We start from the raw sequence: 12765 nt of genomic DNA, 5'->3' as shown, positions 1-12765 counted from the left end.
GACAATCGTATTCTGAACACATTAAAAAATTTGATCATTTATAAGGTTATAAGTCTTTCCGCTCTCAGGGATCGTTGACTGATGCAGTCCAGGTGGGCAGTGGGGGCAGAGATGTTGAACAGGGGTTGAGAAGCGCGGTCAGTATGTACGGTGAATAACCACACCAGGACCAGCTGTCAGGAGGCAGATAAGCTTTAGGGTGATTCAAGCTTGTAAAGTTTTTGGGAACTGAGGGTAGGAACATCCAGGATGGGCAAAGGTCATTGGCTGGGGGCTTAGGGCACCTGAAACACCTTATTAGTATGGGGAAGTAGATGAGGAATCTCAGGTGCTAGCTGAAGAGGTTTTATTAGGAGAAAGGAAATTGATCCTATAGTCTAATTAAGGCCATGTAACCATCCTCAGATAGAGATGTATGTGGGACTTAGAATTCTCCAGACAAGGTCAGAGAAGGAGAAGCCCCACTAATGAGGGGAATCTCCCATATTGCGCCAAGTCTAGAGGCTATCAGTCATGGTGGACTTTGACCTTAATTAGCAGAGTTTTCCCACATAAGGTGACTATTAACTTGTCTGTAAACCGTCTTTAACAGTTTACAATAAGTTAGTGACTTTAATAAGATTAGGACTTGCAGTTTTATACCTGTTTGGTTTAGCCTTAAAAAAAAAATAACAATTTTAAAATTCCTTTAGTATCAGAATAAAACTTTAAAATCATAAACACCGACTCTAGGGAGACTGTCAACTTTACTTTCCTGGTCCTTACATCACATACCGTTACAGAATACCACAGTTTGTTGCATAGCTAAAGCTAACAAAGTTAGCAAAGACAAGGAGACACACATTCTCAGGGCAGTGTCTGTTAGCCTGGATTGCCCTTGGTGAGGAGATGCATTCTATCGGCCTTTGCCAGACTGCTGAGGTCATTTCCTTGCTGTATCATAAGATAGGAATATCACAGTTTCTGGTGTCTAGTATTTAGTGCTCATAGTTGTGGTCCTAACTCTTTTGCCTTTTATTTAATTACTTTTAAAGATTACATATTAATAATGATGTCATAATGAATCATATTTTGTTATCATCTTAAAATGTCCCATAGCCTTAAATATTAAAATATTTTAAAAGACCTGTTTTTTTAATTCAATTTTTAACTTCAAAATTTATTTTCAAAAAGATTAAAACCTCAATACTTAATTTTGATACAATATCAAAAAATAACATATATATATGAAATGGGGCATAACCACAATTTGGACGAGGCAAAACCAAACTCCAACAGTGCAAACAATTCAACGTCAATATCTGGGATTCCCTGGCAAACTTCTAGGCTTCCCCAGCTCTGCTCGTGGCAACATATGTGACCTGACTTCTAGGCCACAGCTGGTTCCTTTTCAGTGAAGCTGTTGTTCTGGTGACTGTCTCATGGCACTGGCATCTCCCAAACTGCCAGGGTCCCTCTCTTGGCCTCACTTTAGAAACTCCAGCCCTGACACACGGTGCCAAGTCTCAATTATTCTCCATGACCCCTTCATGTCTTTAAAACTAATATTGCTGGAGTTATTCTTAGATTTCAAAGTCTAACTGTCAGCATGAGATAAATCCTTGTATATAAATGCATGGAGGTGCAGCTTTAATACATTATTAAATCAACATTGTTTTTTAATTTTAATTTTCATAAACCTTATTTTTATGGCTTTGTTTTCAGGACAAAAATTACCATACAAAAATCGATCTTAATCCAAAATATCTTGGAGAACTGTTGTTGGCTTCTTGGTTGATTTATATCATGTGGCCACCTTTAATCAAGATGGTGGCTAAGTCACATGGCATCCATTCTCTCTAACCCTAACAAAGATTATAGTGAGTCATGTTGCTGACTCCATCCCTATGGGGACACTAGCTAAGGTGGCAGCAAGTCATATATTGCTTAAATCTTAAAATGGTGTCATACCACATGGTTCTTTTAAGAACATACATACATACACACACACACACACACACACACACACACATACACTCACTCACACACATCCACACACACAATATACATGTATACACACACACACATACACATACATACACACATGTTCTCTTGAGGTACAAAAAGTTCACATAATGGTCTTACAAATCTAGAAATATGGTTTATATCTTAGCAAAGGTTTTGTTAAATGAAACCAATAGTCCCCTCCCATTTATTTTCCATTTCTCTACTCTCTTTTCCCTGTCACCTATCTCTGTGACTTACTTGACACAAAACAGAGAAGAGACTTTTAAATAAACATGCCTGGATCTAGAAAATGGATAGCCATAACCGAATTCCAAAGTAAGCTTTCAATAAATCAGAACAGCATAAAATAACATTAATATCCCTGCCCAAGAGACATTCGAATCCCTGCTAAACTGAATCCAGTGACCAGAAAGCTCAGAGATAAGAAATTCTGAACTCTAGCCATCAAAGCAGCCCTGGCAAGCAGTGTTAGTAGTGGCCAGTAGCAGCAGCAGAGATAGCAAAACCAAAACTAACAAACACTGAAGGTGGAAAGTTCCCATACTCAAAGGAGATCAGTCAGGAAAAAAATGTGGAGGCCACCATCGTTGATACATTCAACTGAGACCAATCCATTTTATCTTGGATCCCATGATGGCAACAAAAATTATGGACACACCAGAAAACACAGACCCATCTCCACACACAAACCAGACAAACAAAACTTGGCACTTAACTGGGTGTGACCAATTTCCATTTTGTCTCCCAGGATCCAAACTACCAGAATGAGGAGGGCAGTGCAACATCTTGCCTTCTGCCCCAAATGGGAGACTGTTGAGAGGGAGAGCGAGAGAGGGGTGGGGATAAGGAGGAGGAGGAGGAAGAGGAAGGGAGGGAGAGAATACATTTTTGCATTTGAAATTTGCATTATTCTTTTTTAAAAAAAGATTTATTTATTTTATGTATATACGAGTACACTGGTGCTGTCTTCAGACACACAAGAAGAGGGTGGGTGTCCATTATAAATGGTTGTGAGCCACCATGTGGTTTCTGAGAATCGAACTCAGGACCTCTGAAAGAGCAGTCAGTGCTCTTAACCACTGAGCCATCTCTCCAGCCCTCTTTTGTATTAAATAATGAAACCCAATGACCTTTGTAATTTCAATATCCCCACAAAAGCAACTTACAGGAGAATGGGCTCATTTGGCTCAGTATTCTATGAGGCAGGCAAGTGATGACAAGGTGGAAGGACCTTGAATTCATTAGTTACGTGCACAGTTCAGAGCAGAGAGCAGTAGTTAAGTGCGTACATGCTAGTACTCAGTTTGTTCTTCTCATTCATACACAATTCATGATTCCACATGCAGGGAAAGATGCCCTCCATACTGGGTGTGTCTTACTACCTCTATTAACATAATCAAGATTATCCTCCACAGACATGCTCACGGGACAACCTGATCTAGATAATTGCTCTGTGAAACTCTCTTCCCTGGGGACAGTGACAATTTCATCATCACAACTGCCTATGCTTAGGGAGCAGCATTAGTTTCGTAGGATTATTATAGAAAAAATGAACTTGAGTTTTTTAACAACAAAAGTTGATTGATTGGATCATGTGTCTGGAAACTAGGTGTCCAAAAGTGAAGTGTCACAGGACCATTGTCCTTCTGAAGTCTCTAGCCTGCTAGCTTTGGGTTGTTTGTGGGAGCGAGTGATTCTTCGGTATTTGCTGTACCACTCTGGTCCCAAGACCATCTTCTCTCAAAGAGTCTTTACAACTTCTTCCTTCTGTATTTGTTTATGCTAAGGTTTTTCTTCTTTTTTGAACCTTCATGGGGTATCATTAATATTTTTTAATTATTTTTTGTTTTTCATTTTTTTGAGATTGTAAAAAATTAATAATTTCCCCTTCCTTTCTTGCCTCCAAATACTCCCATTTACCCCCACCCCCATCCCACTCCCTTTCAGATGTGCAGCCTCCTTTTCTTTAATAGACATGAAAACAAGGAAGGTGGAAAGATCAGGACGCCTCAACTTCAGACAAAGGATTTTCCAATAGACGATATTCCAGTGTTTGTCATGAAAATGAATGAACACATTAGTGGCTAACAGTGGGCTGGTCCATTGGATCATTGCAGTGGTAACTAACTTGCAGGCAGCTGGAGAGCTGGTTCTGAGGTCTGAGAAAGAGATAAGGGCTGGAAGTATAGATTTATAATTCTTCTCCTTGGTGTCATAGTAGAAAGATAGGGGAAGTCAAGGTCACCTGGTATTAGAATGCATTCTGCATTAGAAAGAGCAGAACATGGGAAACGGGCTTAGCTTTTGGAAGCAGTGCCTTAGCTGTCACCTATAGGAGAAACAAGGTGAGAATAGAACAAGAACAACTCCCACCAGATTCGTATGTTTATTGATGTTTTTCGTATCTTCACCATTAGGGTATCAGAGATGTTCTTCCAACTGAAAGAAATGAATGAAAAAGTATCTTTTATAAAGGACTCCTTACTATCCCTGGACAGCCAGGTGGGACACCTACAGGACCTCTCGGCCCTAACTGTTGACACCTTAAAGGTCCTTTCTGCTGTTGACACCTTGCAAGAAGATGAGATTCTTTTGGCCAACAGAAAGCATTCTACTTGCAGAAACCGTCCCCACAGCTGGACCAATGTCATCTGTGCAAAGGTTCTCAGTGACATGGAAAGCTGTGGGAAGAAGAAATTTCAGTACTATAGCATGCCCCCTTCTTTGCTGAGGAGCCTTGCTAGAAGTCAGCTTCCCCCAAGAGTGCAGAGGGGTGCACTTGTAGAGGTTACGCACAGTAAGAGAGAGGCCTCACATGTAAGAGAAGACCAGGAGGAACGAGAAATGGAACAGAGGACAACGGCTTCTGGGATTTCCCATGTCAGACAAGCACACTCTAAGTATGGCCAGTTTCTCCTGGTCCCATCTTCTGGAAAGCAAGTTCCTTTGTCTTTGGAAACCCCGCCACATCTTTTCAGATCATCTGAGAAGGCAGGTATAGATGGTCTGGCTTTGGAGCATATACGCCACAGTGACCTCACCATCCACTTGCCTCAGCAGAATCCTGCTGCCTCCCACCAGGCATTGCGAGCTGAACACAAAGACCAACATGAGGCAGGTACACAGATGCCAGAGAAACCTGCCAAGGCAGAACAAGACTTGCTCGCATTCAGTGGTACACCTGCTCCCACGACAGTGACTTCTCTTCCTTCGAGAGCCATCAGCATGCAAGATGAAGGTGGATATGTAAACTGGGCATTTTCAGAAAATGATGAAACAGGGGTGTTTAGCTTTAAAAAAAAGTGGAAAACTTGCTTGGCCTCCACTTGCCACAGTGACTCCAATCCTGGTGGAGGCTACTCCCTGCAGACTGGAGGTAGGTCCGGACTGGATGACTCAAGAAGACTGGCCCAGAGTTGTGAGTGCCCAGCAGGACCGTGGACCCAGGCAAGAAGATCCTTTTGGATCAATCCTCTCTGCAGAGATAAAGCTCTCATTAAGAGTCATAGTTTTAGATTCCACAAGGAGGAGAAACTGAGGAAGACTTGGAAGAACAACAGTAAGGAACAAATGTTTTAAATGTATTTTTTACTTTTTTCTAATCATATGATTTCTTATTTTTAAACAATTGCATACAGTATGTCTTGGTAGTAATCTATTACCTTTTCCAACTCCTCCCAGATCTTCCCCCAACCACACTTCATGTTTTTCCTCACGTTTTTCCCTGCGAGATATGACATTTCATTTTACTTTATATTTTTAATTTTACTTAATCTTTTTTTTACACTCCAGATTTTATCTTTCTCCTCATCTACCCTCTGATGGTTCCACATCCCATACCTACCCGCCCCCCCCCCCCCACATTCCCCATCTCCTCGAGGATGTCCCCGCCCCCCCCACCACTCCCCACTCCACCAGACACCTCTCCTCTCCCTGGGGCCTCCAGTCTCTTGAGGGTTAGGTGCATCTTTTCTGACTGAGTCCAGACCCAGCAGTCTTCTGCTGTATATGTGTTGGAGGCCTCATATCAGCTGGTGTATGCTGCCTGGTTGGTGGCCCAGTGTCTGAGAGATCTCAGGGATCCAGGTTAGTTGAGACTGTTGGTCCTCCTACAGGGTCGCCCTTCTCCTCAACTTCTTCCAGCCTTCCCTAATTCAACCACAGGGGTCAGCAGCTTCTGTCCATTGGTTAGTTGTAAATATCTGTATCTGACTCTTTCAGCTGCTTGTTGGATCTTTCAGAGGGCAGTCATGATGGGCCCCTTTTTGTGGTGGCATACTCCTTGCATCTCTGAGTTTGAGGCCAGCCTGGTGTACAGAATGAGTTCCAGAAAAGCCAAGGCTACATAGAAAAACCCTGTCTTGAAAAGCCAAACAAACAAACAAACAACTAACAAAACAAAAGAAAACCCAAGACAAAACAAAAAGCATAAAAAAAAAATCACAGAGTTCAGTCTGTGTTGGATAACTTCTCCTGAGCATGGGCCTTCCTTGCTTGGGATGTGGTTGAGTTAGCCGGTGTCACTCCATTTGGGGAAAAGCCATTTCCCCTTCTTTCTCTGCAGCTATCAATCGCAAATAACTTCTGGTAGGTATGAAACTTAATGTTCACTTCCCCTTCTCCTCTCTTGCATGTGTATCTCCATGAACTTGTGCAGGCCTGGTGTATGCTATCACGGTCCCTGGGAGTTCATCTGAAACATCAGCCCTGCTATGTCTAGAAAACTAGATTTTTTTGGAGTTACCCATCATCTCTGTCTACGAACAATCATTCTTTCCACCTCTTTTTTTTCTGTACTGATTCCTGAGGGGGAGAGGTGTGATAAACACGCCCATTTATGGTTGAGAGAGGAACAAACTGTTTTTTTCACTTGGCAACATCTTTATTATTGTTAATATTATTATTATTATTATTATTGTTGTTGTTGTTTTAGTTTCTTACTTTTTTCTTTTTTTTTATACTCCAGATTTTTATTCCCCTTCCGGTCCACCCTCTGACTGTTTCACATCCTGTACCTCCTCTCAGCGCCCCCTGCCCCCCCAGTCTCCATGAGAATGCCCCCCCCCAGGAGCAAACATTTTTTTAAAGTGTCATTTGTTTCGATACTGTTGTGAAAATGTCTGTGATTATTAAAGTAGAATAATTCTTTTTTTGTTCTCTTATCCCCCTCTTTAAGATGAAGTCATCACCATTAATTGCCTTCAGCATCCTCATGCATGCTCTTTCTTTCCAGGTCATTCAAAATCCCCAGAGACCAGGTCCACATGGCTCAAAGCAAAACTGCTAACCAAGACCCGGAGCCTGTCAAAGAAGAAGAGGAAGACCCAAGGGCTCCAGGTGCCGGTAAGCCCTCCTCCTACTGTACAACTGAGTCAGTGAACTCACCACTTGGCTCCTTTTGTGCACACTTGAGAGCCTTGTACCAGGAGGAGTGAAGACACACATTTTGACTTGTTTCTCTGTTCACAAGCTGAAAGCCATTGGTTGTTTCCGTGTTGGGCTAATCTAAGAAAGCCTGAGCGAGCACTTGTATCGAGGTCTTTCGATGAACATTTGCTTTCATTTTCCCTTGGCAAGTACTTGGGAAAGGTTGAGGAAGGTCAGCATTCTGTGGTATGTAATTGTCAAAGATGCCAACACGTGGCTTTCTGGGCCCACCTGTGGATTATGAGTACATCAGTTGTTCTGCTTCCATATCTGCCTTCATTGTGCTCAGTCTTAGTCTCAGGTGTACTGTTGGTCCCTCAGTCTGCATCATGGTGAGACTCATGAGTCAGTATTGACCCAAGCTCTTAGGAGGCTTTCCATCCGTTCATTGGGATGTATCTCTGAGTCTTTTGTAGAAGTTGCTTTGCTTGCTTACTGTGTGTCCTGGCCTTTCGCGGGTGTTTGTGCAGACCCTTTCTCCTCTTCATTGTCATAACTGTTGACAGAAGTAGAGAATGACTTTTCAAATGTTGATGAAATATTTGACTCTTTTTATCCTGCAGCTAAAGATTTGCTTTTATCCCTCAAACTCAAGACTTTAAACCTAATACACCGTCTCCTGGTTTCTGATAGGATGCTTACATTTTTAGTTTCTGCATTAGTTCTACAGTCCATTTTAAGGTAATCTTTGTATATGGGGATACGAAAGGATTGAATTTTCTCTCCCATATGGATATCAAAAATTCTATCATATTTTTCGTAAAAAAATGTGACTTTTTTTTCTATTGAATTACCTTAACATTTGTCAAAAACTAATTGACTATACAGACCCACAGTATGTGTGGCTCTATTTTTGTCTATCTCCATGCCAATACTAAATCTATCTCAACTACTGAAACTTTATAAGTTGTGAAATCATGCATAAAAGAAATCCTTCGTTTTTCAAGAAATGATTTGGCTATTTTATGTTCTTTGCATTTATATATAAATTTAGTCTCAGATTTCAGTTTTTACACAGAAGCCTTCTGGGAGTTGGAACAGAATTGCTTGGAATCTGCATGCCAGTTGTGGGGAAATTGCCACCTTAATCACATCTAGGTGTTTGATTCCCTGGAAGCAGGCTATGTCTAGCTAGCAGGCCTTTTAAGCCCTTTCTCAGTAATTCTTTGTAATTTTTAGCATTCAGGACTTGAATATCTCTTGTTACATATGTGTCTATGTATTGAACATATGTATTAACATTTTTAAATTGTCTTATTTGTAGTTACTTTAAAACAGCAAACCTGTGATTGTGATATTTATATTTATTTATAATGATTTTGGTGAAGAGATATCCATGTGTGTGCATGTGTGTGTGTGCGTGTGTGTGTGTGTGTGTGTGTGTGTTTGTGTGTGTATAACAATTTTGTTAATTTTTGCTTTTACTCCTGGTGGAGCGTGCTTTGTCTTTCACATTAAATGTGATATTTGTCAATTTTGTTGTATATCAACTTAAATGGTTTGCTTCTTTACTTTGTTATTTTTGTAATGTCAGAGTGAATGTTTCGGGCATTGGACCAGCCTATTCTAGTTTACTTGGATAAACTGCTTTCACCCACCTCTGTATGTTTGTGTGTGGTATTAATTTTGCTAGTCTTTTTTTGTACCCGTGTTCCTGGAACATTGTCTTTTGTTCATCCCTTATTCTCATCGCTTTGCTTGGGGTATGAGAATTATCCCAGGGGCATTTACTACATCGGGTATATGCCTTCAGCATTCTTTGTGAGTTTGTGAAAAGTTGATAATCTTTTGGCATTACATATCCAGTCATATTATCCAATAAAACTGTCCTTGTAGGAAAGTTTTAAACTATACATTAAGTATCTGTAATAGGCATAGGGATGTTTAGATTATCAAATTCATATGTTGGCTTTGTTTTCTATATTTAAAAACTATCCATTTCATTGAATGCTTTCTGCTCATTTCTGCACCTGGTAATTTGGCTCATCTCTTTCACTCTTTTGGCTAGTTGGTGCAAGTGTCTGTGATCTTATGAGTCGACATAGCATTATTTATAACAGTCCCTCCTTCCCTCGTCCCTCTGCCCAGATTTGAGACGGAGTGTCAATGCACAGCCCTGGCTGGCCTGGGACTCACGCTATTCTCCCATCTGTGACCCAGAAGCTGTGATTACAGGTTGTGACCCCAGGTTTGGTGTAATATCCTCTGGTTATTATTTTACCGCCTCATGCAGGACCAAGAGTGACACTGTCTCTTGCATTCTGAATATTTGAAATTTATATTTTCTTTCTTTGTTTCACAGTCAGCCTGGCTCTAGGTTTTTATCTGTTTTGATTTTTCTTTGAAAAACCAACTCAATTTTATTGACCTTTCCCCGAGTTCAGTTCTGTTTCCTTTGTTCAGTTGACTTTGGGTTTCCTTGATTTTCTCTTTCTGCTTTAAGTTAGGAAAATTGGTTAATGATCTGGGAGTTTCCATTTTTTAAACGTGTTATTTTATTTGTTCATTGACAGCCTCATACATATATTGCACCTTTTATTTTTTGAATGGAGACATTCAACGTTATAAAATTACCTCTAAGCATACATTAGTTAGGTCCCACAACTTCTGATGTTGCTTTCATGTTAGTCTAATGAATCTTATAAATATTTTGTCAGAAAGACTTTAATTGTGAGAATTTACCTCCTTTCATGCTTTTCATGTTTTATTTTACTTTTTTATTTATTTATTTTCCAAATAAACTGATGTTTTGAAATATGCAGCTTTCTTTGTTATTGTAATAAGAAGCAGTTAAAGGCTTTTTATTATTGTCTTAATCTCTTGATTTGTTATGGGTTTGTTTAAGTTGCTGGTCATTTAGTCTTGGCTTAGCATTAGTGGGTTCCATGAATCGGGAAATTTGTCTATTTTTTCAATTATTTCCTTAATGAAGTACAGGTTTTTGTAGCATTCCTTTATGATATTCTGAATTTCTTTGGTGTCTGTTGTAATATTTCCCTGTTTATTTTTTGCTTCTGTTAATTTGGATCCCTTTCCTTCTTTTCGTTAGTGGGCTCAAGGGTCTGTCAGTCTTGCTTACTTTCTCAAAGAACTGGCTCTTGGATTCATTGATTCTTTGTATTATTATTTTCCTTACTTTAATCAATTTTTCCTCTGATTTTTATTATTTCTTCCCAACTACTGGGTTGGGTGTGTTCTTCTTTTTCTAGTTCTTAAGTTGTATCATTAAGTCATTTATTTGTGCCTTAATGTAAGTACTTAGAGCTGTAAACTTTCCTGTTAGGAGAGCTTCCACTATGTCCCAGAGGTTTGGTTTTGTATGGTTTGTTTTCATTTTCATTTAGTACCAAGAATCTTTTAATTTCTTTTTTTTTTATTTCTTCTTTGACCATTCATCATTTGGTAATGTGCTGTTTAATCTTCATGAGTTGGTGTAATTACTGGGGATTTATTTAGTGTTGATCTTAAGCTTCATTGCTTTGTGGTAGAAAGAACACATGGAATTGTTTCAATTTTTCTGAATTTGTTAAGAGTTGTTTTGTATCCGAGGATGTGGTCCATTTTAGAGTCCCAGGATGTGGTCCATCTTAGAGGAGCTTCCACGGTCTGCTCAGTAAGAATGTGTATTCTTTGGTCTTTGGGTAGAAAATTCTGTAGATATCGATAAACTCCATTTGAAGTCTGTTGTCATTTAATTCTGATGTTTTGCCCAGATGACCTGTCTACCAGAGAAAGTTGGCTAGAGAAATCACCCACTATTTTTGAGCTAGACTTTAAGACTTTATTCATACTTTTATATCTGGTATTATGGTTTTTATGGAATTGAATATACAAATGTTTGGTGTGTATGTGTTTAGGATTGCAGTGTCTTTTTGGCTGAATTGTTCCCTCGATGACCCCTCTGGTTAGTTTTGGTTTGATTTCTATTTTATTAGATATTAGGACAGTGACAGCTGTTTTCTTCCTGATCTCTTTTGCTTGGAATACTCCTTTTCTTTGATTTACATTAATACAGCACCTATCTTTGAAGGTAAACTGAGTTCCTCATAGAAAACAGAAACTTGGATTTTGATTTCTAATGTAGCCCACTAACCTTAGGTAAATGAGGAGTTTACTATTATTGTTATTTTGCTATTTGTATTCTTAGCCCTAGTTTGTGTTTCAGTAATTACATCTTTGTTATTTTTATGTAATCTCTTGGATGCTTGTTCCTATAGTCTGCACTATGGCTTCCAGAATTCTCTGTAGAGCTGATTTAATGGACATGTATTTTTTTTTTTTAGTATGTTTGTACCTTGGAAAATGTTTCTTTCTCAAATGATGGCAGATAGTTTTGCTGGTACAATGTTCTCTTTTGGCTTCTATGATCTTTTACAACTTGAAGTATGCTACTCCACACTTTTCATCAAAGAAGGTTTTTTTTATGAAGTAGACTGAAACCATTCTAGAAACCCACAGCTGGTCAAAATGCTAAGAACACCTGACCATGGGGTGCTCAGCTACAGCTAATATATCACCACCAGCACAACCTGATACTTAAGGCTCAGGGAGGATCATGAGGGAGGAAGTAGAAAGGTCGTAAAAACCAGAGGACGAAGATGTCTGCTCTAAGGTAGTGTCTTCTATATTTTCCAGGGAAACTGCATTCATGAAATCTTGAAAATATTGTCACCTAAATAAGGTCTTCACAATAACATTAGTTGATAGGCCAGTATGGATGCAGGATATCTCACAAGGGCCTACCCCTAGATGGAAAGCTACAGGCAATTGATGACTACAGAGAGAGGGAGAATCAGTCTTCTCCGGGGACAAGCCTCCAATTAAATAATTTATCTTGTCAACGCTTGACAGATACATATATAAGAAAGACTAAATGGGCTCAGCATATTGTATGTATATACACATACCCACACACATGCATATATATGTAACAATAATTAAAGAAGAAGTCATGAGTTTGAGAGGGAGTTGGGAGCATGGGAGGAGTTGGAAGTTGGAAATGACATATAGTACTCATAGCTAAAATTCACCCCCTCTCCAAATTAAGTTAAAAAATAGAAGCAGAAGCAAATAAACCTAATGGAAACAATAAATGTAAAGTCATCTGTTAGGGGAGAAAATTAGCTTGATAAGGAAAGCTACCATCTAGACAATGCCATGACCTGTTGGAATCCTATGGGAAAAGCATTTAAGAATATTTAGTTTAGAATATTGCAAATGGTCTGAGTTTGAATAGAACTTGCATCTAAGCTCAAGTGCTCCAAATGTCATTCATTTATTGCTTTGAGATTTACCAATTTGCCTGTTGGCTTTCCCTGGGAAAGATGTAAA

At 39.4% G+C, this 12765-nt stretch overlaps 1 protein-coding gene across 1 annotated transcript in view; it reads left to right on the top strand.

Annotated features, from left to right (window-relative positions):
* Positions 1–12765, top strand: part of Trpm6 (transient receptor potential cation channel subfamily M member 6) — a 178923-nt gene that overhangs the window by 136221 nt on the left and 29937 nt on the right. The window contains exons 26-27 of the mRNA XM_021151275.3: positions 4425–5566; positions 7241–7350. Of these exons, the coding sequence (XP_021006934.1) occupies positions 4425–5566; positions 7241–7350 (1252 nt within the window). The remainder of the gene's footprint in view (positions 1–4424; positions 5567–7240; positions 7351–12765) is intronic.

The sequence above is a fragment of the Mus caroli genome, unplaced genomic scaffold (genome assembly GCF_978045245.1).
Source record: "Mus caroli unplaced genomic scaffold, Mus_caroli_1 scaffold_20, whole genome shotgun sequence".
NCBI lineage: Eukaryota > Metazoa > Chordata > Mammalia > Rodentia > Muridae > Mus > Mus caroli.
This window is presented reverse-complemented; position numbering and strand designations above follow the sequence as displayed.